The sequence below is a fragment of the Arachis ipaensis genome, chromosome B6, assembly GCF_059453495.1.
Source record: "Arachis ipaensis isolate K30076 ecotype BB chromosome B6, ASM5945349v1, whole genome shotgun sequence".
Classification (NCBI taxonomy): domain Eukaryota; kingdom Viridiplantae; phylum Streptophyta; class Magnoliopsida; order Fabales; family Fabaceae; genus Arachis; species Arachis ipaensis.
Window position 1 is genome coordinate 139,926,266 of NC_142441.1, and position 26,960 is coordinate 139,953,225.

Consider the following 26,960-nt stretch of genomic DNA (forward strand, 5'->3'; position numbering starts at 1 on the left):
ATAATAAATAATTTTTTTGTAGCTACTTAATATTATATTAGTCATTCGTAAATAAATATTATGAATTAAAAATTATTGAATTAATTATTTATGTTATAAGTTTAATATAAATATTTAATAAAGGGTTAGTGATTGATTTTTTATTGTATGTTTGCTGTTAGAATAGAATAAAATAGAGTAGCTAGTTATTTGAATATTAGTAGATAATATAATAGTTATTTGTATAAAGTATTGTATTGTTATTATTATTATATTTATTGATTCTTATGTGTAACTGGTTATTTGATAATGAAAATTTGATTCTTTTAAGTTTAATTTGTTAATTTATTAATATTATTGTTTTTGTTTAGGGATCTAGAATGTTGCAATGTGACCACTACATGCTGCCGGATCGGTACAATCCAATAGTGGAGGAGTTTTTACGGGACACCGGCTTTTATCATGTTTCACAGATTGGAGTTGTCCAATGTCAGTCGGCATTAGTTAATGCTCTGATTGAGAGATGGCGCCCCGAAACTCACACCTTCCATTTTCCGGTTGGTGAGTGTGCTGTGACACTGGAGGATGTGGCGTTAATTTTTGGTCTTCCGACGAATGGTTTGCCAGTTACGGGACCGACACTGAGTAGTTATGAGGCGTTAGAGGCTGAATGCTTGGATCAGTTTGGTGTTGCACCTAGGCAGGCAGATTGTAGGGGAAGTTTCATCAAGTTGACGTGGTTTCGAGCATTGAAGGATCAGTTAGTGTTGGATGATGATATCCAGATTCAGAGGTACGTGAAGTGCCACATAATGTTATTGTTTGGGACCGTTATATTTGGAGATAAGTCTGGAGCAGGGGTGCACTGGAAGTTTCTCCCATTACTCCGTAACTTTGTCGGGATAATACAGTTCAGCTGGGGATCGGTATGCCTGGCACACCTGTACAGAGCGTTGTGTAGGGCAACTCGTGTCGACTGTAAGGAGATTGATGGTCCGCTGACACTGTTGCTTGCCTGGGCTTGGACCCATCTACCATTCATTGCGCCGATTCCAAGCAATCCTCGAATCTTTCCGATTGCAAATAGGTAAATTTAATTACTAAAAGCTTTTAAATAGTGTATTTTAAATTGTCTCCATAAATGTAAGTTAGCGACTCGCTTGATGTTAGGTGGCGTAACTGGGAACGTCAGAATCGGCCTTATAGATTTCGTACCCTTGAGAACTATAGGAGAGATCTGGATGTTCTGCAAGAAGGACAGGTTTGTTGTAATAAATAAGTAGTTCTTTTTGTTTATCCGTGTTATTATTCTGTGTGTAATCCTCGGTTACTTGCATAATGTGTGCAGTTTGTTTGGGAGCCTTATGCAATTGGAAGGACCGATCCGGACGTGATTCCTCCTGACATCCGCCAGCATTCTGCTATTTGGAGTGCCACAGTTCCACTTATATCTTTTGAATGTATTGAGTGGCATACATCTGATAGACTGAGGAGGCAATTTGGCTTGACTCAAGGCGTTCCTAATCAGGAGCGAGACCTAGGTGAAGCACACGGCGAAGTTCTGACAGGTCCGAAGAATCAAGATTGGTCTGGAACCCACTCAATCTGGGTTATGCATTGGATGAACCGGTATAGTCATATTCTTGTCGATGACACGGTGCCCTCCCAGCACCAGGCAGATATCTACTTGCATTGGTATCGAGGTAGATTTGGTTTACACTTGCATCTGTCACAGATCGAACCGCAAGAGAATCAGCCCGGTGATCCTATGCATAATCAGGAGAACCAAGACGTACAATCACCACCACCACCATCCCCACCGCAACCACCACCGCCTCCCTCACAAACACAGGCACAACAAGAGCCTGAGCAGTTCACTCCATACATTCCTGACACGCATTCTGCGGATTACTTGACTCCACCAGTATATCAGCAGTACTGGAGTGTCCCGCACCAAGAATCAGGTGAACAGGGTTCTTTTAGCCAGCTACTTGGGTTCATGGCTCCTGTGCTAGGTTACCCATATCCAGCTTATAGAGACATTCTCACCGACCAGATGGCCCGACCGAGTGGGATTGCTCCAGGTAGATTGTCATTGGATACAAGACCTCGACAGCTCACCTCTTCTGGTACTTCCGGAGGTAGAGTTTCTGTTGACTCTAGTATGAGTGATGATGCCACGAGGGGTATCATACAGAGCGGATTTGATCATCGTGTTCCGATGAATCTAATTCTAGAGAGCTATCAGCCAGTTGATGAGGACAATGATGACTTTCTGGTTGACCATCCAGATGGGGATGAGGTTGCAGATGAGGATGACGATGACGATGAAGATGAGGACGACGATGAGGATGAGGCGGATGGTGAGGATGATGATGATGGGGGTGATGGTCCAGATGATGGTTCAGCGCCTACTGCAGGTAAAACGATTTGTTGGTCATTGATTATTTGACTTCATTATTGAATTATTGAATTAGTTGTTTATTGAATTAGTTGGTTATTGATTATTTGAGTTGATTAGTTGATTTAATTAGTTGGTCATTGATTATTTGACTTCATTATTGATTAATCGAGTTGATTATTCAATTAGTTGTTTGTTGAATTAGTTAGTTATTGATTATTTGAGTCGATTAGTTGATTTAATTAGTTGATTATTGACTTAGTTGATTTAATTAGTTGATTGTTGAATTAGTTGATTTAATTAGTTGATTGTTGACTTAGTTGTTTGTTGAATGTTTTCATAGGGGCGGAGCGCTAGTCGGTATACCCCATCCGCTTTTAAGAAGGTTGCAAAGAAATGCAAGAAATTAGTCAAAGATGTAAAATGGGCGATGAGAAAATGATGTTAGACTTACTTATGTATCTTGTCGTGGACTTATTTATCTAGCATGTGTTGGACTTATTTATGTATCATGTCTTGGACTTATTTATGTAGCATGTTGGACTTACTTATGTAGACTGTATTGGACTTATTCATGGAACTGGTTCAATTTTCTAGAATGTTTGAGATTTGGAAATGGTTGAGAACAGGTGTGAGAAATATTTGGATGGGACCCGAATAGGGTGGCAAAGTCCGAGTTTTAGAGGAGATGCTGCCGAAATTTTATAAAATTGAAAGTTTCGTTTGAAGTAAATATTTAAAAAGATTTGGTTTTAAACATGATATATTTTGAGATTGATTTATTTAAAAGAAGGAATTATGTCTTGAATTGGAATTGTTAATCACGTCATACAATAACGTCACATACGAAAGTCATACAATATATAAAATATTCAAAGTCATACACTAAATCGAGCGTCCATCTACTGCGGATTGCTTGGACCACCACGTTGACGACATCTACTACGGCTGTGGCCCTCGGCCCCGCATTGCTTACATCGCCTAGGACCACGCAACATCCGAGTGTCCATCTCATTCAAGAAACGGGTCATCCTTGGCCGACCTTTGGATACCCGTCTAAGGAATGGATTACCTACGAATCGAGGTCCATGATAAACAGGCCATGTTGTTGGATTCCCAAGTGGCCTAAACCTAGCCCTGTACACTCATCGAACCTGGTCCATCTTGTAGACATCATGTACATACAATTGCCAATCAAGACGTTGGTTTGCACAACAAGCAAACACATGTCGACACGGAAGCCGGTCAACTTAGAACTCACCACAGTCACACCGTTGTTGACGGAGGTCCACTGCATACTCCACACCACTCGGACACTCACGCACTTCGAATACCTCATTCTGTCGGTCAAAGCAACTCACTTGGATGTTTCCTGCTGCCCGCTGATTTGCATGTAGTTTGGAGGTTACAAGCTCAGAGAACACATGTCCTGCATTAATTCGAGCCTCAGTCTCGGCCCTTTTTCGGGTGAACAATTCATTAAGCTTGTAAAATGTTGCCTTAACAAGTGCAGTGACTGGAAGATTGCGAGCCCCTTTCAGTACCGAGTTGATGCATTCTACTAGATTGGTTGTCATATGACCCCATCGATATCCCCCATCAAATGCTAAAGCGTATTGCTCACGCGGAATTCGATCCAACCAGTTGGTATAAGCCTCACCCCGCTCACGTAAACGCTGATAATGCATCTCGTACTCGCGAACTGTTTGCGAGTAACCTGTCATATAAAAAAGGACCCACCATAAAAAACGTTCATCATAATAACTGAGTTCAGGAATAAATGTAATCGTAACTATCATACCGATGTTGACGATAAGCTTCTGCAGATACGGAGCCTTGAATTTCCTCAGAAAGTTGGACTCTATGTGTCTAATGCAAAACATGTGGAATGCTCTGGGAGGAGACCAAGCTCCGTGACAATGAGCAATAACAGACCTAATGGAATCTTGTCGATCAGAGATAAGACCCACACCGTCACGTGTCACAACATGCTGTCGCAAGTTACTCAGAAAAAAGTGCCAAGCCTCATATGTCTCTCCCTCAACTATCGCAAATGCAATCGACACGATGTTGTTGTTGCCGTCCTATGAGACTGCAACCAACAAACAACCTTTGTATTTTCCATACAAATGAGTTCCGTCTACCTGCACTATTGGCTTGCAATGTCTGAAGGCTCTAATACAAGGGTAATAACTCCAGAAGACTCGGTGTAGCACACGAATATTAGGAACCAAGTCATCTCCCTAGTACGCAGGCATTGTTTCAAAATGAACAACTGCGGATGGCTCCTTGTGACACATGGCCTCAAACCATATCGGCAAGGCTTCGTACGAAGCTTCCCACCCTCCGAAAATTGACTCCACTGCCTTCTGTTTTGCCAACCATGCTTTGCGATAACTAATGGTGTAGTTAAACTTTGACTGTACTTCCGCAATCACTGATTTTTCCCTAATAGACGGGTCAGCTTTTACCAATGGCTTTATTGCTTCTGCAATTGTGTTGGAATCCAGCTTCGAATGATCTTGAGAAATGGTGGCCCTAGTACAGGTGTGACTACCATTGTACCTCCTTATCTCCCAACAGAACTTTCTGGACATTTTGCTCACCCTAATTAGCCAATCACATCATGCACCATACTGGGTGCATTTAGCATAGAATGTCGTCGGTTCTGACTCATGCACCCGATAATCTACACCTCTGCGGATTGTATAATCTTTCATCGCCTTAATCACTGCCTCCCTAGAACTGAATTCCATTCCCACAGTAAATTCACCATCCGACATAAGGGGAAGCTCTGCGGCAACAACATCACAAATTTTAGACTTGTCAGAACTAATAATGTAATAAACTAATAAGCACAGAACAATGGAAACCATACTTCTCAAAACCAAACCGGTGATCGAACCGGTCAGATCACTGGTTTAACTGATCTACCCGGTCTTATGTAATTAAAAAATAAAGCATAGTAAAAAAATTTTACTAACAATTCAACAATTTTCGTTGCCTTCTGCGGTCTCACCATGAGACCGGACCGGTCTAAGATTCGGATTACCAGTTTGTCGGACGAACCAACCGGTTCGGTCGAACTGGTCTGTCAGTTGAACCGATTGGTCCGGTCAAACCATCAAGTCCCATCCTAATGCCCTGCTCGGTCAGACCGGCCGGTCCGTTCTATATGACCGGTCCGGTCAAACCAGTCATTTTGGTCGACCAAGTCGGTCCGGTCAAACTGACTAGTCCAGTTGAACCGGACCAGTCCAGTCAAACCAGCCAGTCGGGCCCAAATGGCACACAAATCATACTATCACAAATCTTAATTTAAATTAACGGCGCACCTGCATTTACATATTGAGGAAACTCCGGTGCATGCATGGCCTCCAAATCCAACGACCGCATGAAACTCGGCTCCACAAATGGCTGCTGATTTGCTAGTGCATTTGCCACATCCGCCACATCTGCCACCATAGCCTCGTCAGTTTGATCTTCGTCTACACCGGGATCAACGACCTCGTAGTTACTTTCGAACTCTTCTTCACTATCACTGTTGTAATCTTCCAATTCAATATCTCGGTCCGCTGCAGATTGCTCGAACTCGATATACAGTTCGATAAACGTCATTCGCGACCGACTTTCAAGATACACTGAAAACATTTCTTGCATGCTCGCTTCGTCGGTCACGTATTTCGTTTGAAATTGCACGAACCCACCAAAGACAGATATAGGATATCTGTATAGAATACACGACACTCTCCTAGATATTTGAGACTCCATCCTCTCACAAATGACCCCTTTTAATTCTTCAAATGACAGTTTGAATGGAATAATAGTATCTAACGGATTATCACACACAAATTTCACTCCTTCTGATGTTTGTAATAAAATATGGCCATGATAATACACTTTTAATCTTACTCTATCATCCATGATAATAGAGAAGAAGAGATCTAAAAATAAAGAAGAAGAGATTTGCAGAGAAGAGGTTTAGAGAATTGTAGCACCGAAGAGGAGGAATGAAATGAGCTGCTCAGATTGGTGGGTACATCTATATATATATATATCACACTCAAATCGGACCATCCGACCGCATGTATGGCCATTCGAAATTTTTAGAACTAACTAATCGGACGGTCCGATTAGTAGAAAGCCCGCCCAAAAATTTTTTTAAACCCAGAAATTGCTGGGTCCGATTTGGGTTAGCTGGAGTTTTTCTGAAATCAGCCCTCAAATCGGTAGGTCCGATTTCCTTGGGCAAAAAAAAAAAATCCTACGCATGCTACAAATCGTATGGTCCGATTTGCATGCATGCAACTTCGCCACGCACAAATCGGACAGTCCGATTTGTGCCCCTCACCCCCTGCATGAAATCGAACCGTCCGATTTTCCTCCGTTAGCTAACCGCCATCACACACTAGTTAAACACCTCTCAGCGCCATAAACGAGCGTTACACCAACCCTTGGTTCATATCCAAAAAAATTAGCCGCTGTTGGCAACCTCCTTCCAGCGTTTATATTCATACTTGCTGTTCTTTTCAGGTTTGCTGCTTCTCATTCAACAGTACCTTAATTATCACCAGAGATGCTTCCTATTTAGCAAGAGATAATAAGCGAGTATAACGTTGAGTTAATTTTATATATACCCCGAAAATAAATATATTAATTAAATAAAATATTTAATTATTTTATTGGTCTTTATAATTTTACCAAATTTTTAATTAGGTCTCTGAATTTTTTACTTTTTAATTGGTCTCTACACTGTTTTTTATTTTGTAATCATGTCTTTTTATACAAAAAAATGTTAAAATTAACCGAATATTATATTTCTCTCAAAATACATGCGATCAAAGTTCTAGTTAGATTTTTAATTATGAATACCTTTAATTTATGAAAAAATATTCAATTAAATCTAACATTTTTTACATTAAAAAAGAGGTAATTAAAAATTAAAAGCAGTATAAAGATCTAATTGAAAGAAAAAAAAAGTATAATAACCTAATTAAAAATTTGATAAAATTATAAAGACCAACAAAATAATTAAACTTAAATAAAAATCCTCGAGTTTATTTTGGTATTCTTCTTTATATATAAAAGATTTCTTATAGACTAGGGATATTACTTAGTCAACTGATTATTCTTAAGAATTTATCGGTTTTGAATTTATAATAAAATTAATTAATTAAAAAATAATTTTCTATACTCTGTGATAAGTGTGATTTGATGAGTTTAGGATACCAATTTTAGCGATAGAGAATTTCTACAAAAATGTTTATGTTCATATTAACATATGCCTGAATTGACTACTAGAAAAGGACCTTGATGTCAATATATATATATAGTAAGAGGATCATTTGCTAAATGTGACTTTTATTAGGATCATCCCTTTGAGTTCACTTTACTGTGATATCTTTGTGCTTCTTTAATTTGTTTGAATTTTGAAGGATGGAAAAGATAACTCTAATAAGGAGTTCAAGCACTCAGGCAAAAATTTTGGGTTCAGTTATATCAATAGCAGGTGCATTCATAGTTATTTTCTACAAAAGGACCAAAAGTCTTGAATGATGCTTCTCCGTCATCACCCCCCTCAATGAATTCGCTACTTATTGGTTCTTCACAATGGCTTGGATTTGGGGTGGATTCCTACTAGCACTAGCCTATATTCTAGTGTCCATTTGCTACATTATGCTGGTAATTCACTAAATAATTTATTTCCAAACATTTTAAATGGTGTAATTTGACATCATTATGATATAATATAACATCATATCAAAACAAGACATATTTATATTAATTTTAAAAAAAATAAAAATGTCACTCATTTATAATGCCACTCCACACATAATTTTTTGGAATTATATATAAAGAAAAAAAGAATTTAGGAATGATAATATTTATTCTCTAATATTTTTTTACATGATGTGTTTTAGGGTTTATAATTCTTCCTTAATTGAAAAATAATTTTGGAAAGTAATTTAGTAGAAATTAAACTCTTTTCTTCCACTATTTTGATAGCATTTGAGCGTCAAATTGTACAATTTAAAATGTTATTAGATATTATTTTCGTATAAGAAAACATATTAGAAGAGTAAATTATATTTTATCCTAAATTGTATGTATGATTAAGAATTCTAAGAAAGCAAGGTTGAATTGTGGACAGCATTTATGAACAGACCCATGTCATGAAAGAAAAAATTAGTAATTTTTTTAAATTGTGACCAGCATGTAATCAATAAAAAAAGTGAGTTATTGGATAAAATCTCACACTAATCTTACACCATTAAAATTATCATTAATAACTATTTAATGGCTACAAATCATAAAAATTGCTACCTCCCTAGCACTCCTCGCAATAAAATTGTATCAAGCAAAGTGGATTGTTGTATTCTTATTCAACTTGTTTGGGACTATGGTTGCTGCCCCAGTTATCTAGCGGAAAGGAATTTGAGTGCTTGGAGACTAAAACCTGATATAACATTGGTGGCTATTATATACTCGGTAGTAATTCTCTTAAGATATCATTTTGTTACTCATGTGACACATATATGAGACACAAATTTTGGGAATCAAAATATCTTCGGATAACGAGATGGAAATAAAATTGTATAGTACACTTGGTTTGCGTTTTATTTTTTATTTTTATATTTAGTATTTTTTATTTTTTGAATTTTATAAAAAAAATAGTAAAAATAATAAAATTTTATTTTTTATTTTTATTTTTTTATAAAATTTAAAAAATAAAAAATATTAAAAATAAAAATAAAAAATAAAAACACAAACCAAACACGCTCTATATTTATTTGATTCATTCGGTCTCTTAATAATTTATTTCTTCTTTATCACATGTCTTGGAGTTATTTTTTTAAAATTGATTTTTTTACGTTGAGTTTAGATTTTATTTCTGAAAATAAAAATATAAAAATTTAGGATATATTTGATTTGTACCTTTATTTTTTTTTAGTATTGTCTGTTATTTAAATTTTGTAAAGAACAGAAGAAAACCAAAAAAAAATAATAAAAGTAATACAATTTTATTTTCTATATTTACCTCGTTTTTTGTTCTTTATAAAATTTAAAAAAAAAACAAAAGAAACAAACCCTACTTAGAGTTTCTATTCCTATTTAAAAAGTATAGAAAACATAAAAGAAATTATCTATTGGAACAGAATAATAATATATTTGTATCTTTGTAACAAAATACTATTTTATATATTAGTACAAAATTAATATAATAACAAACGCTTATTTAGCATTGGTATAATGATTATATTATATGTATATTAAAATTAGTTATTAAAATTAGTTATTAGTATAAAATATATATTAAAATATAAAATATATTTTAAAAAATAAACTAAACAACATATTTGTACATAAATATATAATAATTAATTTTAATGATTAATTATTTAATGTATAAATAATATTTTTTTAGCATTTTTGTAGAATAATGTTATAGAAAAGAGTTAGAAACAGAGGTATTTTTTCGGGCAAATCAGGGTAATAAGTCAAGAGGAGTAAAATTTTACGCGAATCAGCCAAAACGAAAACTACTTTATGAATTCATCGATACACGTTTATATGTAGTTCGAACCAACTAAATTTGAACTCCATTTTTACATGGGTTCGAATTATACACAAACATCGCACACACTAATTCGAACCAACTTGGTTCGAATTATACACAAACACACGTACACACTAATTCGAACCAGCTTGGTTCAAATTACACAAAGTAATTCATGGTATAATTCGAATTATGCTGTTAAAAAATTAATAATTTATTAAAAAAATTTTATTAAAAAGTTTATTAAAAAAATTAATAATTTAAAAATTAAAAAATATATATTTTATTTCATACGTTAAAGAAAATCTAACAAAATATTTAATTACGAGACTTCTTTAAAATATTAATGAGCTATTAATTCCATACAATATTTTTCTGTCCATTTTTAATAGCTCATGAATATTTTTTAATAATTTTTTTTAATAAATTTTATTAAATTATACTACAAAAAATATTTTATCCTATGCAAAATAATTTAAAAAAAAGGCTTAAAAAATGTTAGGAGTACTATAAAACTTTGTAATGTTCTAATAACTTAAGTAAATACATGTATGTACTCACATTTTAAATAAAATATTCTACATAATCAATAATAATTTAGAAATGACAGAAAATATTTTATTCCATACAAAATAATTAAAAAATATATTTTATTCTATACAAAATAATTTTAAAAAATGGCTTAAAAGATGTTATGAGTACTATAAAAGTTTGTAATATTCTAGTGATTTAGGTAAATACATGATAAAAATATTTTTCTTTAATTTCTAAATTATTAGTGACTATGTGGAGTATTTCTTTAATGTCCTAAGTCATTAGGACATTACAAATTTTTATAGTATTTCTAACATTTTTTAAGCCATTTTTTAAATTATTTTGCATAGAATTAAATAATTTTTTTGTGATATAATTTAAATAAATTTATTAAAAAATATTCATGATAATTTTTTAATAAAATTATTTAAATTATATGGTGAGATATTACATGATTCGAATTACGCATGGAGAAGTTCGAATCACTCTGATTCAAATTATATGGTGAGCAATTCGAATTCTATACAATACTCTTCTACCCATTCTTGATAGCTCATGAATATTTTTTAATAAATTTATTTAAATTATACCACAAAAAAATATTTTATTCTATGCAAAATAATTTAAAAAATGGCTTAAAAAATGTTAGAAGTACTATAAAAATTTGTAACGTCCTAATGACTTAGGACATTAAAGAAATACTCTACATAGTCACTAATAATTTAGAAATTAAAGAAAAAATATTTTTATCATATATTTACCTAAATCACTAGAATATTACAAACTTTTAATAGTACTCATAACATCTTTTAAGCCATTTTTTAAAATTATTTTGTATAGAATAAAATATATTTTTTAATTATTTTGTATGGAATAAAATATTTTCTTTCATTTCTAAATTATTATTGACTATGTAAAATATTTTATTTAAAATTTGAGTACATGCATGTATTTACCTAAGTTATTAGAACATTACAAATTTTTATAGTACTCCTAACATTTTTTAAGCCATTTTTTTAAATTATTTTGCATAGAATAAAATATTTTTTGTAGTATAATTTAAAAAATTTTATTAAAAAATATTCATGAGCTATTAAAAATGGACAAAAAAGTATTGTATGAAATTCAAATTGATAGCTCATTAATATTTTAAAGAAGTCTCGTAATTAAATATTTTGTTAGCTTTTTTTTAACGTATGAAATAAAATATATATTTTTTTAATTTTTAGATTATTAATTTTTTAATAAATTTTTAATAAATTAATTTTTTAACAACATAATTCGAATTATACTATGAATTACTGTGTGTAATTCAAACTAAGCTGGTTCGAATTAGTGTGTGCGTGTGTTTGTGTATAATTCCAACCCATCTGGTTCGAATTATGTAGAAATGGAGATCAAATTTAGCTGGTTCGAACTACATATAAATGTGCATTGGTGGATTTATGAAGCAGTTTTCGTTTTGGCTGATTCACGTAAATTATTTTCTCCCTTGACTTATTTTTGTTTTTTGTCCTATTTTTTCTATTATAAAATAAAAAAAACCTTTATTTTTTTAAAAAAAATTAATCAAACCTTATATTATGAAATCCAACGTTTTTTATGAAGAGTGTTAAGGTCAGCAAATTTTGTGATGTGTAGTCATAAAAAATTATCATTGATGTTTTTAATGGTGTGAGATTTAATCCAATAACATAAAATTACTCATTTTTTTGCTGGTCAAGTGCTCGTCGTATTTTAATAAAAGTGCTGTTTCATAGACTTTCTCTTTTTTTTTATCTGTGGGGACAAGTTCGCCGTACCCAACAAACTTTATAAAATTCATATAAAGTTCGCAACATCTTGGTCGAATTTCAAATTCCTACATTTTCGAGTTAGAAACGACTTATTTATATACTTTTGTGTATTCGTGTACTCTTGGAGGTGATATAATCGTCAGCGATATTAAAGAAACTATGCTTATTGTATTTAATTTTTCGAACTTTTCTTTTTATTCAAATTAAACCAAACTAGATTCTTATTCTTGTGTCCTGTGTACTCTTGTGTACTCTTGTAGAGACGATAATAATAACCGTCATTTTTGTCGAAAGTAATACTTATTGTATTCTCTATTTATAGTATCTTTTTCAATGTTTAATTTCTCTTTGTGGATTTAACTCAAAGTCCGCCATGGAATAAAGCGAACTTCATATAAAACTAAAAATTCAGAGGTGCGGCGAACTTATCCAAAATACAAAAAATAACATATTTCGCAATTTAAAAAAAATCCTATAAAAAGCATAATATACACGTGTTGCAGACACTGTGCAGCACGTTGTTGAACACTGTGGTGTCTCTACCGAAAAGATCCCGTATAAGTGTGAATGTTCAACCGAAAAGGCCCTGTATATGTGTGAATGTTCAAGCTTCTCTCAATTACCATCGCTACTACTATGAATATCATATTCCTTAGTGAAACTTTGTATCTTAAAAGGTATATTATCTATCAATTAAAACTATTTAATTTCTGATCAACTCACACTATATACTTAATTAGTTAATTTTATTTTTCTATTGTTGCTTAATAATCTTTTTCTCTTAACTTCAGTGTTGTTGGAACCGTGATAGTATCTACTGGGTTTTATTCTGTTATTTGAGGACAAGCAAAAGAAGATAAATTGTTTCAAGATGAAAACTCCTTGTCAGGCAGTAAGGTTTCTTTAATGATTTATTGTATCAATTATGAAACAAAAGAAATGACAAATTTGGAATTTATGCACTCATTTGATAATGACTGTGTTAACATCTTTCCTTGTTATTGAGCAAATTGAAGTGCTTTATAAAGTTGGCAGCATCTTTCCTGTTATTTGAAATTAACCGTAAGGAAAAAAATGTGTTTGACAAATGCATAGAAGAAATTTTTTTTTTAATTTTTTAAAAATTTTAATTTTTGATTTGACTAATTTTTTTATCTATGAGCGCAAACGTTTATAAAAAAGTAACGATTCTTAGTTTCTTCGTTTCATTAAACGATTTTTAACCATCAATATTAAATATTTATTTACTTTTTATCAACTTTATTCTTTATATATGTTATTGTATTATTTATGAAATTCTTATTATTTCTATTTATATGAGCTCTTTTTTATTATTTATTATTTTTATTTTTTGTTAACTGTTTATTTGGTATTATACACTTTTATAATTGTAATGTTTGTTTATTATTTTTTTATAATATGATTTATTGATTTCATTAAGTAAAATAAATTAAACAAAAAATTAACCGTAAATAATAATAATAATAATAATAATAATAATAATAATAATAATAATAATAATAATAAATTATAGCATATTAAAAAAAATACTAAAAATATTAAAAAAATTCTATATAAAAAACATTATCAAGAATTTTTACATTTGTTTTAATCACTATTAAAGTAAATATTTAATTTTTTAATTATTTTTAGTATTTTTTTTATAATTGTAATTTTCGTATACTATTTTTAGTATAATTTTTTTATAATATAAATTATAATTTTATTAAAAAAATAAATTAAATAAAAGATTAATCATAAGTAATAAACAAAAAAAAGAAAAGAAAAGTGCGTGCTTCCTCTGTATACGGTCGTATACACTATACAGTTTGACAAAACGGCAATTGGTCTAAAGTAGCATGATACAAAAATTAAAGAGTAATATTTTAAATTAATTTTCAAAAATTTTTTAGCCAAATATTTTAAATTTTAATTACTAAAATTAAAGTAAAGTTGTCTTGTGGATCGCACACAAGTTGATTATTAGTATAGTATGAAGTAGTGAAGACCAGCAAACCATATCCACCTAAATTATTGCAAGGAAGATCCGTTTCACATCACATTTCTTATCTTCCAACAATTTAATATTTCTGCTTGTGTTCTACGTCACCCATTATAACCAAAGTCACTCTCACACACAAATACGCCAAATGATCAAAGCTTCTTTATCTTGAAAGTGATGCCACGAAACCAAAATGACTATTTTCATAGCAACACTCTACTCTGCTACTCTCTCTGCCTAAAAATTTTGTCCACATATCTAAAATTTTCATTTAACAAAAATAATCTAGGTTTACCAAATTAATTATTTGTATAAAATATATATTAAAAATAAATTAAATAATATATATACAAATATATACATAATATTTTAAAAAAATAAAAAGAAAAAAAATGGTCGAGTTGTCATCATTTGGCAGAAGCCTTTTCCTCCCTCACTACCGAACTTGAACTTGAGTCTCGCAATATTGCATTTGCATGTTAGTTTTTTGAGAGGAAGAGGAAGATGGCGAGAAAGTTGTTGAATGATTTGGTTCCTTTGGGTGCCATGGTGAGCATGGAATGCGTGAATGTTGGATTGAACACTCTGTTCAAAGCAGCTACCATGAAAGGCATGAGCTACCATGTCTTTGTTGTTTATGCTTATGCGGTTGCTGCTATTCTGCTTCTTCCTGCTCCCTTCATCTCCTCAAGGTTATTATTGACTTTTACAATCATTTCATTTGCAAACAAAAATATGTTATATTGTGTTACTTTCTCTGTTTTGCAGATCAAGAGTGCTTCCTCCTCTTACTTTGCCAGTTGCAACTAAAATTGCTTTTCTTGGCCTCATCGGGTACATGCAAATTGTAACAATATTTATTTTTAATTTGGTGGATCTTGGATTTCTTCTGTTACTTCTTTTGGTCTTTGCTTTATTTGTTTTTGGTTACTGATGGATTGTTGAAAATTGAAGATGCTCATCTCAGATAATGGGGTACACAGGAATCAGTTTCAGTTCGCCAACTCTTTCTTCGGCGATCAGCAATTTGGTGCCGGCTTTTACCTTCTTGCTCGCCATCGCTTTCAGGTTCCTTACCTCCATTGATATGAATAGCAAAAGAATCTCGCTGTCTTGCATTTTCAATGGTTAAGGACTTCTCAATCATTAGTTTTGGTTAACGTGTTTTTCTTTTACGTTTGGTTAACTACTTTTTTGTGTCCAACTTTGATTCCTAGATTTCCCAAGTAGTAATAACTTCCCATTTTTGGCAGTTTTTAATCGAAACATAATTTTTTGTAAGTTACAATGACATTTTTTGTTGAAAAAACAAAAGAGTGAATTGATAAACCTTACAAATAAACATGCTCTTCTAACTCTTGGTATCTTGATTAGTAGAATGTGTTTGGTTTGCCTTTTTGTTTTTATTTTCAGAATTTTCTGAAGAAAAAACAGAAAACAATATGTGAAAATAGAAAATAAAATTTTATTATTTTTATTATTTTTTTCTACAAAATTTTGAAAACAGAAAATAGTCAAAATAAAAACAGAGAATAGAAATGCATACCAAATGCACCCTTAAGTTTTCCTTAGAGGGATCGTAGTGTGCCCCTACCACTGTGCCAACTTCACTTAACAATCTCTTTATATATAATTATTATTTTTAAATTTTGTCTTTATTTTGACAGTTTATTAGATCTTGCTGGCTTCTTATAACCAAATTCATGACAGAACCTTTCAAAGCGATCCTCTGAAGTTCTACAGTTATTCAAAGAATTAATGTAATTACTACTAAGAAAATTTTGTTTCCGATTTTGGAGAAGTATAAATCGTATGTTTAACTTGGTGTGAGCCAGCTTGGAGTATTTATTTAGCTTCAACTTACATTGCTGTTCAGAGTAATTTGTTTTCTGCTACAAGTTGTTAACTGCATATACTACTTAAACCACCTCTTCTGCATGTAAACGGTTTATTTGAATTAATGCAATAAATGAATTTCATTTTCCGAAAAGCTGATGATCCTGTCACCCCATTCATTAGTTCAATATCCTTACTGAAGAATAGTTAATGACTAAGTTTAAAGTTTAAACTACTCAGATGGATGATTTCTTTATGATTCATATTGTTATGCTGACTTTGTACACCATGTTTTCTGTTGAATGTTTTAAGGATGGAAAAAGTGGCTCTGAAAAGTTCAAGCAGCCAAGCTAAAGTCTTGGGCACCATAGTATCAATATCAGGAGCATTCGTTGTAACTCTTTACAAAGGACCACCGATCATCATTATTCATGCGCCTTCGTTCTCAATTCAACCTCCAATTAACAATCTCAGTTCTGTGGATCAAAGTTGGGCCATCGGCGGCCTTCTACTGATGGCTGAGTATATATTGGTTCCTATGTGGTACATTGTACAAGTACGAATTTCCCGGCTGCTATAGAAAGTTTCAGAGGGGCTAATTCTAATAGTTTATCTAATTTTGGACTAAATATATTTTACAGGTGCAAATCATGAAGGTGTACCCTGCTGAACTAACTGTTGTCTTCTATTACAATTTATGCGTAAGCATCATGGCCGCAATTGTTGCCATTTTTACAGAGACAAATCCAGATGCTTGGAAAATAGGAGTAGATACAGCATTGGCATCTGTCCTCTGCTCTGTAAGATACACACAAAGTAGAACAGAACTTTATGGTATAGTGTATGCTATTTATCTGAAAAAAAAATTTGGTGATGCATTTCATATGTTTAGGGAATTTTCGGATCGTTCTTGAACAATGCTGTCCACACATGGGTATTACGCATAAAGGGACCTGTCTACGTCGCAATGTTCAAGCCACTCTCGATTGTCATAGCTGTAGCCATGGGAGTCATGTTTCTTGGTGATTCTCTTCACCTTGGAAGGTATGTGTTTGGCTTTTCGGATAAACTCGGTTACATGTATACATCTGCAAATGCCACTAAATTGTTTCTCCACTTTGCAGTCTAATTGGAGCAACAATAATATCAATTGGATTTTACACAGTAATGTGGGGTAAGGCAGCAGAAGAGGTGGATGAAAACATCTCAAACCCGGTGTTACCAACTACAGAGAACAATGTTCCTCTCTTGCAAAGCTATAAAAGTGATTTATCTGAAGAAAAACATTCACTTATATAACTGACCAAACTACTCTTCAAAGCTCTAAGCAATGAAAAATATCCCAAAAGAGAAGCCAGAAAAGAAACGGAGTAGATGGAAGATAGAATCAGAAAGAACAAATATAGAAGCATATAAGGATAAAAAATCCCATCAGGAACAGTTCAATTGAATGAGAGTAGTGTACTTACACCACAAAGCAAGGAACATAAACCAAAATTTCTAAAGAGAAAGCATTCTATCAGCAGGTGGGAGTAATATGAACGTGTATTCTGAAGATATGAAAAGAAAGCAAGCTTGTGTGTTTGTTGTAACATATTTTCCATGATAGGTTTCCAAAAGCTTCTGTGCAGCTTAATTTGTATTAAGTCAGCAAATATTGCTAAATAAACCAAAAAAAGAAATTGAAAATCAGTAATAACCAATGGTGCCTACTCTGATACAGAATGAAAGAGTGCAGAGATACAAAAAAAAAAAAAGAGTAAGAGCAACATTGTGTTTTTCTTTTTTAATGGATGCCACAATAAAATTTTGTATCTTATGTATGGCATGAATTTGTATTGAGTGTAGTTAACAAGCGAATCGAAAGTTTTTCTTTTCCCAACCGAATAGGCGAATAGTAATAAGGACGGAGAGTTTTGAAAAACAGAGACTGGGGATGGGAACAAGTCCCAGCCCCATAGAACCGTTGTAATCCCTAAAATAGAGAGGAATACAACCCTCATTCCAAACCATACCCCAAAGTGACAAAAAAATATGTATACCTTAAAAAATGCAGAATATTTCAAATTATTTGCCTTTTATTACAAATCAAACATTAATATCCTCAATATGAAAAGTCTACATGCCTCGTCCTAACTAAAGAAAAATAATACACCACAATGTCAAATTTTTTGGGGGGAACAATTTCTCTAAATAGGGAAATATATTCCCTAGTCCCTACCCTCTCCTATCCATTCCTCCACAAGGAATATAATGTTTCTGATTGAGGAAAGATATTAAATGATAGACATGAATAGAGTAGAAAGCATTCAACCGCCAATGAAAATGACAAGATGCATCTAAGCAGCTGATGCATTTCAAATTCCCCCAAATACTCCCCGCCAGATTTCAATGTCTCCTCTGCGTGCTTCATTGTTCAGCTCACCGTCTACTATATAGATCTCATGGTCAAAAATCTGATAACACGTGTTTAGTACCCCTCGAAAAACATACCACAAAGCAACAGTGAAAATTGAAATAGCTCTCGCCAATGCCTTTCATGCTTTCAGGTCATCAGATATTGCCGACGGTATACAATGTGTTGTGAGTATATCCATGGTTGCGGCCTTGGCAGTGCTGGTCTTTAGTACTACTATCTGCAAAAGTGGGACATTCAAAATTTGAATAAGTATTCATCTGATTCACAATGAAGTTGTTGAGCTATAAATATTTGAGAATTGAAGTAGTTATCTCATCGGGGCTTCCTTGTTTAGACCTGTGTACTTTTCTTTTTGCTCTCTCTTTGGCTTACCCAAAAATAAAATATTGCAATTTGATCAAAATTTTAAACATTTGTGTGTTTTTAACTTTTTATAGATATCTATTGTCGCATGCATATTTTGACCAACACCTCCTAAATCTTTTCAAACTTCAATCCAAATATAAATATTGTCTGGGCCTACTGCCCTCTCATTCTTCATCAGCTTTAGGACTTCCTTTACTTCAACTTCTCAAATTCTTCAATAATAATTAAAATTTTGGTCTTCTTTTTTGTATGCAACTGAAATACAAAAGAGTCTCCTCTCTCTCGATAAATAACTCGTGAAAGTAGCTCTTCTATATTTCGTCAATACTTTCATCAGTGACCAAAATCTCACCATTCTTGTCCTTAATGACTTAATTTGATCCAAATCTCTCATCCTTCGTACCCAAATACTGATAAAGACTCTCATACACTCTTGTTTTGACTCTCTTATTGCCACCTTTGTCTCCTTCTTAGCAGTCTTATATTTCTTAAATTTTCTACAATATAGAAACTACTCTTTAAAGCAAACTAACAAGAAGGATTAAAATAGACAACTTTTGAAATTTAGTAGACCGAAACAAAAAATCGAGTATTTTACAGGGACCAAAAACTTACTTAAGCCTATAATCTTTTACAAACTAAAGTGTTGAAACATAAATATTACAAGGACTAAAGTGAGTACATTTAATCTTTTACAGGCTAAGTTTTTAAATGAAAATTTTCCTAGGACTAAAGTGTAGTTTTACTTTCAATTTAATTATGTAAAAGATAGAGAAAGAAACAACTTCTAATTGATATGACAAATCAAATTCCACATAAGAAACTAGAAAAATATATGCTTAAACGAAATATGTAAAGAATGGGTAAAGAGAAGAATGGGCAGCTTACTGATACACGAAAGTTAGATTAAATGTTAATTCAGAAAACTTTAGAAAGTCAAAAAAAAAAAATTCACACGACTGAGTCCATGAGAGAGAACCTGTTGGTATTCCAGATCAAACTTTAGAAACTCATCATCACAGTTCTCAACCATGGTGGCCAAGCCCTTCAGATTCTTCACAGGCTTACCATTGAAAGCAAGAACCTATATGAATCCAAAAAGAGAAGGGGTAGGCATTTCAAATCAACCATTAATTTAGATCTATAACAATTAATAATTTAATATCAATAAATGTTCTCTTACCTGAGTGTTAACTATCTCCTCATATCCAATATTAATGTCAGACACCAGAACCTATATAGTAAAGTTTAAGTAAGAGCAAATGTTAAACAGCAAATCCAATAAAAAAAAAAGAAAAAATTAAAATAAGGGATAGCATAGGCCAAGACCTGAGAAACAACAACAAGTTGCTCATCAACAGATTGTGCCATAGCATGTAGATGTTTCTCTAGGAGCTTCACTGGAGCATCAAACTCATAATCTTTACCATACTGGATCATACAAATTAAGAAGCAATAATAAAGTTAGTAACAAATATATACTCAAACAACAAAAGATAATTTCCAGAAATAAAATTTACTGTAATCATAGACACAAATTTAAGATATTTAAAACACTACTTTTACAACTTGCAACCAGAAATCACAATAACATTGGTTTTATATGCACTGTTGCAAAATGATAGATGCCTTTTTTACTTTGGACTTGATGGATAAACAATCATAACATTGAATAATTTTGAACTTCCATAAAGAAAATTCAGATCTAATTGGGGAATCTAATTGGGGATACAAGCACTAAATATAGGATTTAATCCACATACAATGCTCAAACAAAGAAATAAGATTCTGCCAGTGCTCCACCTGGAGTACTGCATGATGATATGAGGTCAAAGTGTAAAACACCTTTGGATATGAGAACATATGGCAACTTCTTGTAGCAGTTATGTTCCTATTATGAAAGATGTTTAAATCTAGACAACACTACAGCAGTCCAAGGATTGGAAAGATATAAGTTCATGACAATCTAAAATGATTTATATGCTACAATTTGGATATGAGAACATATGGCAACTTCTTGTAGCAGTTATGTTCCTATTATGAAAGATGTTTAAATCTAGACAACACTACAGCAGTCCAAGGATTGGAAAGATATAAGTTCATGACAATCTAAAATGATTTATATGCTACAATTTGGAGTATTTAGTTGGAGCACAATTCGTGTACATTCAATGAAAAATTTTCTGACAAGCAAGTTTTGTGGGATAGGATTAGACATTAAGCATTCATTTGCTGTAAAGTTCATGATTTCATTTAAAGACTCTATCTGACATGTTGAGAGATTGGAAGCAATGCTTTATGAATAGTTCTTTTGGCTTTTTTTTTTACCATTGCATAGAGGACCTGGACCTTTTACCCTCCCTTCTCCTTGTATTATTCTTCTATCTAAATGACATTCTTCTTTTATATATATATATAAAAGGACAGCCCAGTGCACAAGCATCTCGCGTTAACGCAGGGTCCGAGAAAGGGCCGCACTCAGAGTGTAATGTACACAGCCTAACCTAATAATTACATCAATGGCTGTTTTCACAACTTGAACACGTGACCTTGTCACATGAAGACAACTCAATGGTTGCTCCAAGGCTCTCCAACAAATTGAATTTGGATAGAACTAGGGAATAGAGATTACTGAGAGAAGGTCTCTTAGCTTAATGATTATGACATTATATTGCTGAAAGGAAAAATAAGTTAGAAGCAAAAGACAAGGATCCAATGGGCTAAAGAAGATATAAGTTCTGAATTTTTTTCTTTGAGTGACATATCCAGCGGCATGGAGAAAGGGAAAAACACTACTAGTAATCAAAGCATTGGAAATTTAGAGAAAGTGGTGTGCACGAAAGACATCACAAGATTCTATGAGGACAGTTATTTCAACGGGAACCTTCTAGACCTTTGCTTGGAGGGTTATATTGGTATCCTGCCACCCACAAAGTAGCTTCCTTTCTTAAGAGAAACCCTGAATAAGATGAAGTGAAGAAGTTTAAAGCATGGATATGGGAAAGGCAGTGGGTCCTGATTTGTTTACTACTGATCATCAAAGCCGATCCTTTTGAAATGCTTGAAGAATTCCATAGGATTGATAACATCGGTGTGAATATTAAATCCAAATATATCACTTTTGTTCCGAAAATAGATACCTTGCTTAGGGTTAAAACAAAATATATATTGAATCAAACGTGACAGGTTTGTATAAAAATCATTGAATGGTCCCATTTCTTTGTATACAAAGTTACTTGAACAACACTGGAGAGAGATGGGTAGGAGACACAAAACCGTCATAGATCCTCTCGCACCAATCTTGTTATTCCCAATGGAGAGTACCAGTAAGAAATCTAATGCTCAAGTCCGACAAGGTTGCAAGACGTATTAGGTTTAAAATCATACCTAACCACACGTTATGCATAATGCATGTGTCAGGTATTAGTTCTAAACCTAATACCGCTTGCAACTCATGCCTGACTCTAGTGTCAAGTCCCTGTAGATACAACTCCCTCCATTGCGAATAACAAGCAAACACTACAATGTTCGCATCACCAGCCATGCCGTTTAGCCATAACATGGTGGAAGACTGATATCAATTGATAAAAATCTGAGAACTCCCTATCAAAAAAGCTAACTACTGTTATTTGAAAGTCCAAATCCTTATAAACTCCACACTATAATCCCATACTTTTGATGTAGGTATCAAGTCTCATACCTTCAAGTCTTCAACTAGATTCTATGAGGCTCACTCTTTTTGTGGCATCAGGTTACCCAGAACAAGAATGGCTTGGAAAAGGGAGGGTGGGATGCTAACACTTCCTTTCAAGCTGCTCATTCTAGCCATTGGAAATTTATTTCCCAAAGGCCATAGATATTTGCATTCTTTAAAAGTAGGTAATGGTTCTCACTTTAACTTGTGGGAGGATCATTGGTTCTGAGGCTCCTCTTTCCTTTCTCACCTGTCTTCTTTACATAACTCTCCAATTCAAAATTTTTAGGACTATACCTTTCTTTGGACTTCCATTATTTTCAAATCCCAAACAATTCAGTGTCATCCTGAAACATTGTGGACCAATAATCCCTCTAAATTGTTTTCTTGTAAATCTTACTTTCTGTTCCTGTTTCTATTCTTAACTCATTCCACAAATACATCCTCCTTCCAACTTAATAAACCTATTTGGAAATCTAAAGCTCCTGCTAGTATCAAATTCTTCATTTGGAAACTATACCTAACAGGTTTAATACCAAAATACCAATGATGTTTAGTAGGTTCGCAGATCACATATGGTTATTTTAGCTATGCTAACACTTGCGTTGAATTCTAAATCAAATATCATATTTGTTTTCCCATTATCCAGTGACAAACGTTTTCCGGAATGCATTATTAAGTACTTAGTATTGGGAGTGTAGGATACTCAAATCAATTCTTGTTGACTGCATTTGTTGGTTATGGGAGGACGAGGAAGAAAGCCAAATATTTGTGGCAGCATGCTATTTATGCTACAATTTGGGGTATTTGGCTGGAATGTAACTCCAGCATCTTTATCGACAAACATCTAAACAAGCCAGCCATGTGGGATAAGATTAGGCATCTTGCTTCTACTTGATGCAAGCTGCATGAACTTTTTTGGGGAGACTTTGTAAAAATTGCTTATCCTTCATACCTTTGTAATATCCTTCTCTTGTTAATGATACTTGATTTACACAAATAATAATAATAATAACAACAACAACAATAATTACTAACCTCAGATCTAAGATATGGGACTGAAACGGCAGTAAAAACAAATCCAGCAATTATATAGTAGGAAGGAGGCCTGCCTTTGATGTGTGCTGGAATAAGCCGCTTATGAGTTGCGAGTTTTATGTTAAATTCAAGTATCTCTGAATTACGTAAAACCTTTACTAGAGCTCTATCCCCAGTATACTTCTGAGAGACAAGATAACTGAAACCAATGCGTTCCCCATGCCTGAACGGAACTACAAATATATCCCAGAATTAGAATGTTAGCTCCATAAACCAATGGAACAATGAGTTAACCTTATTTAATGAATTTTAAAGCAAAACAGGATCAGGTTTCTACACATTAAATGAATTCCATAACATAGATATATAAATTCAATCCCATTTTGTAGCATCAATGGTCACAATAAAGAAGAAATCAGAGTAACATTTTCAAATACTTTTCCACTAGCACTAAGGATAAACCATATCCAAACCTATAATAAATGTTCAAGATTTCAAAAGATATTTCATATGAAGGAGGAACCAAATAACAATTCAGAAGCATTCATTATTTCTTAGCACGTTTTCTAGTTGTGCACAAATCCATATAATGATACGATAGGTGGAAACACGGGAATGATATGTGGAAAGTTGAGCAAATTTACATTTTACAGATATTGAGAATGCTAACCAAGTAAAAACATGGCAGATTACCTGTTCCATCGTTGGCAATATTGACCCCATCAAAGCTAATAATCACATCAGATGGCTTTAGAACATGAGATTCTGGAGCTGTGGGTTCAATTCTTCTAATACGCACACCTTTCTGGTCAGATGCCATCCCCATTGACATTCTCAGATCAGGATTTTCCATTTTCTGCCACTCAACTCCAAGAACAGGAAATCCTGAAAAGCAATTCATTGAAGATAAATTCAGTTAAGATGTGAGATCTAGCTGTCAAACACACAATAAGTAAATGCACTAAATTGTTAAGGTCAACCAGTAAAAAATGGTAAACACTAAACACACATGCATTAAATTGTGAAGGCCAACCAGGAGAAGGAAGGGGGCACCAAAAGGTATAACCCAAAAAAAAAGTCAAGAATAAATTGAAAATAGAATTCTCCAGCTAAGCAGCTAAGCACTTTCTCATCTACAGTTTTTTTTTTTAATTATTATTGGTTTTCTAGTTAGGGATGGATCTTTATTTGTTTTTTTTTTTTTTTAAGGATTTAAGAAAAGAGAGGGATGATGTGCTTGACAAGTGAAGCATTATTCTCAGTACCTGTATAAGCCCCATTCTTTTCATAGTCTTTGATAAAATGTAGGATAACGGGAGTGGGTATTACGTATCCTATATTTTCCACATCTTCGTGTTTAAGAGACTGGAATGCAATCCCCACACATTTTCCCTTATCATTAAAAGCAGGTCCACCAGAATTCCCAGAATTTATTGCAGCATCTATCTGTAGAGGTATTTGAGGAGTCACCAGCAATAGTCAGTGTAACACACACACACACACATATATATGGGTAGCTCAAGAAATACGTAGTTAAATTAAGAACTGAGAATTTCCATTACCTGAAGTCCCAGAAGTTCGGTAGAACCATGAACATACGAGAGTATCTCCATGCGTGAAACAACACCACTAGTCACAGATATTGTATCTCCTCCAATAGGATAGCCTACAACAGTCACAGCATCTTGCAGTACAGGCAAATCTCCAAACTCAACAGGTGAAACTCCCTCCCAAAAGTCATCATCACTCACCGTCAATAATGCTGAAACATTATCAGAAGGAAAAAAGAAGTGTAGATGAATTAATAAATAACGTGTGTGTGTAGCCTAACATCATCCACAAACATACAATAATACAACAATTAGTACTAATAACTGAGTGGGGTTGACTACAATGCATCAATGCCTACACCATTAGAAGGTATATTAACACTTCCTGCCCAATGTAACAGAATAGCAGGAATTAACAGCATTACAGCAGAAACCATCCAAAACCCTGATAACAGCAAATGAATCCTCTTAATTTTTTCCTCTCAATTATTTAGTCAAGTATGATCTCTTACCATATACTCTTTAAGTACAGAAAACATGTTTGAGAAGATGTTGAATACTAAAAGATTGCACACAAAACAAATGAGAGGATCCATTCGATGATATATAAACGTTTTTCCAATTTTTAGAAACTGAAAATAAAAAGGAATGCTTCAAAACAAAGATAAATTGTAACATGATATATAATTCTTCTTTTACATGCATATCACAATATTTTCCTCTCCCTAATGCAATTATATATTCAACACGAAGTAAAGATCGTCACTGTCATTGTCATTTTCATTCAATTCCTTGTAGTGCTACAAGTTTTCCATTTGGATAGTAACACAGACAAGTTCTAACATTGAAGGAACCTCAACAAACGCAAACCCTCAAAAGAACTAGACGCTATCAAGAAGTTCAAATACAGATCGGAGAAAATACATTAACAAAGACCGAAAATTTTCAGTTACCAATATCGCACTCGGTCCCAATGGCTAGCACGGTGGCCAAGTACTTTGTATCAGACCCACGCTTCTTGAGCTTGACCTGAGTGTGGTGCTCAACGGAGTGAGCGTTGGTCAACACCCTCCGACCCGCCACGATGAACCCGCTGCTGCTGGAGCTGTACTGCCTCTTCCGCTGCCACGGTAGCGAGAAATTCGGTTCCGTGTGCACGCAGAACACCTTCACCACCGCGTCCATTGACGGCACCACCTTCGCTGCGGCCCCGCTGCCCTCCCACTTTGGCATCAGCGGCGGCTCTGCCACTGACCCCGTCGCTGCGTAGTCCCCATTTTGTTCCGCAATCCGGGAGCTACGCCGATCCGGCACCGTCGCGGAGGTCGGCGGCGATTTCTTTTTCTTGTTCTTGGACCGGCCACGGCGTAGCCCATGGGACTCCGGGTCACTGGTTTCGGCGGGTTCGGGGGCAGGGATGACAACGACGTCGTTCTTGGATGTGGTGGCGTTGCTGCTTGTGGTGGTGGTGTTATGGTCTGGGGATGCGGTTTCTTCGTCAGTTGCAGCTTTCGATTTTCGTGCTCGCTTTCTCTTCTTGTCGCCCATTTTTGCGTGTGAGAGCGAAGAGAGCGTGTCAGAGGGGAGAGAAATTTATGATAAATTGATAATAGGGAGGAGAATCGAGAGGTGACCAGTTTCTTCTCTTTGCACAAGTCTGCCACAACAGCAGACGCGGTAGGAGAGGAGAGGAAAGGACAGTCGGAAAATTGCTGGGTTATATACTTAACCATTTAAATAAGCTCTTTAGAAAAAAGTTTAAAATTCAAGAACTTTTATTAATAACA

General features: G+C 33.8%; 3 protein-coding genes across 4 annotated transcripts; 1 reads left to right on the plus strand and 2 right to left on the minus strand.

Moving 5' to 3' along the window:
* Positions 1 to 3,282: 3,282 nt before the first annotated feature.
* LOC148562952 (uncharacterized) lies at positions 3,283 to 4,977 on the minus strand. The gene is made up of 5 exons (XM_088491081.1): positions 4,657 to 4,977; positions 4,182 to 4,464; positions 3,742 to 4,097; positions 3,566 to 3,671; positions 3,283 to 3,452 (listed from the first exon to the last, which is right to left on the minus strand). The coding sequence occupies exons 1-5, from the start codon at positions 4,975 to 4,977 to the stop codon at positions 3,283 to 3,285; spliced, it is 1,236 nt and encodes a 411-aa protein (XP_088347207.1).
* Positions 4,978 to 13,059: 8,082 nt separating this feature from the next.
* LOC107647606 (WAT1-related protein At3g28050-like) lies at positions 13,060 to 17,788 on the plus strand. Of its 2 annotated transcripts, none has more exons than XM_088489276.1 (8): positions 13,060 to 13,160; positions 14,672 to 14,962; positions 15,039 to 15,104; positions 15,225 to 15,338; positions 16,419 to 16,662; positions 16,748 to 16,906; positions 16,999 to 17,150; positions 17,231 to 17,788. In XM_088489276.1, exons 2-8 carry the CDS (start codon positions 14,775 to 14,777, stop codon positions 17,403 to 17,405), a joined length of 1,098 nt encoding a protein of 365 aa, XP_088345402.1. In that variant the 5' UTR covers positions 13,060 to 13,160; positions 14,672 to 14,774; the 3' UTR covers positions 17,406 to 17,788. The 2 variants fall into 2 exon arrangements, with proteins under 2 accessions (XP_088345402.1, XP_088345401.1); XM_088489275.1 differs by having other exon boundaries at positions 14,754 to 14,962.
* Positions 17,789 to 18,166: 378 nt separating this feature from the next.
* On the minus strand, positions 18,167 to 26,921 carry DEG9 (DegP protease 9). Its single transcript, XM_016307157.3, has 9 exons — positions 26,127 to 26,921; positions 25,186 to 25,385; positions 24,889 to 25,069; positions 24,317 to 24,508; positions 23,624 to 23,856; positions 20,221 to 20,322; positions 20,075 to 20,125; positions 19,871 to 19,975; positions 18,167 to 18,742 (listed from the first exon to the last, which is right to left on the minus strand). Exons 1-9 carry the CDS (start codon positions 26,719 to 26,721, stop codon positions 18,644 to 18,646), a joined length of 1,758 nt encoding a protein of 585 aa, XP_016162643.1. The 5' UTR covers positions 26,722 to 26,921; the 3' UTR covers positions 18,167 to 18,643.
* Positions 26,922 to 26,960: the final 39 nt, after the last annotated feature.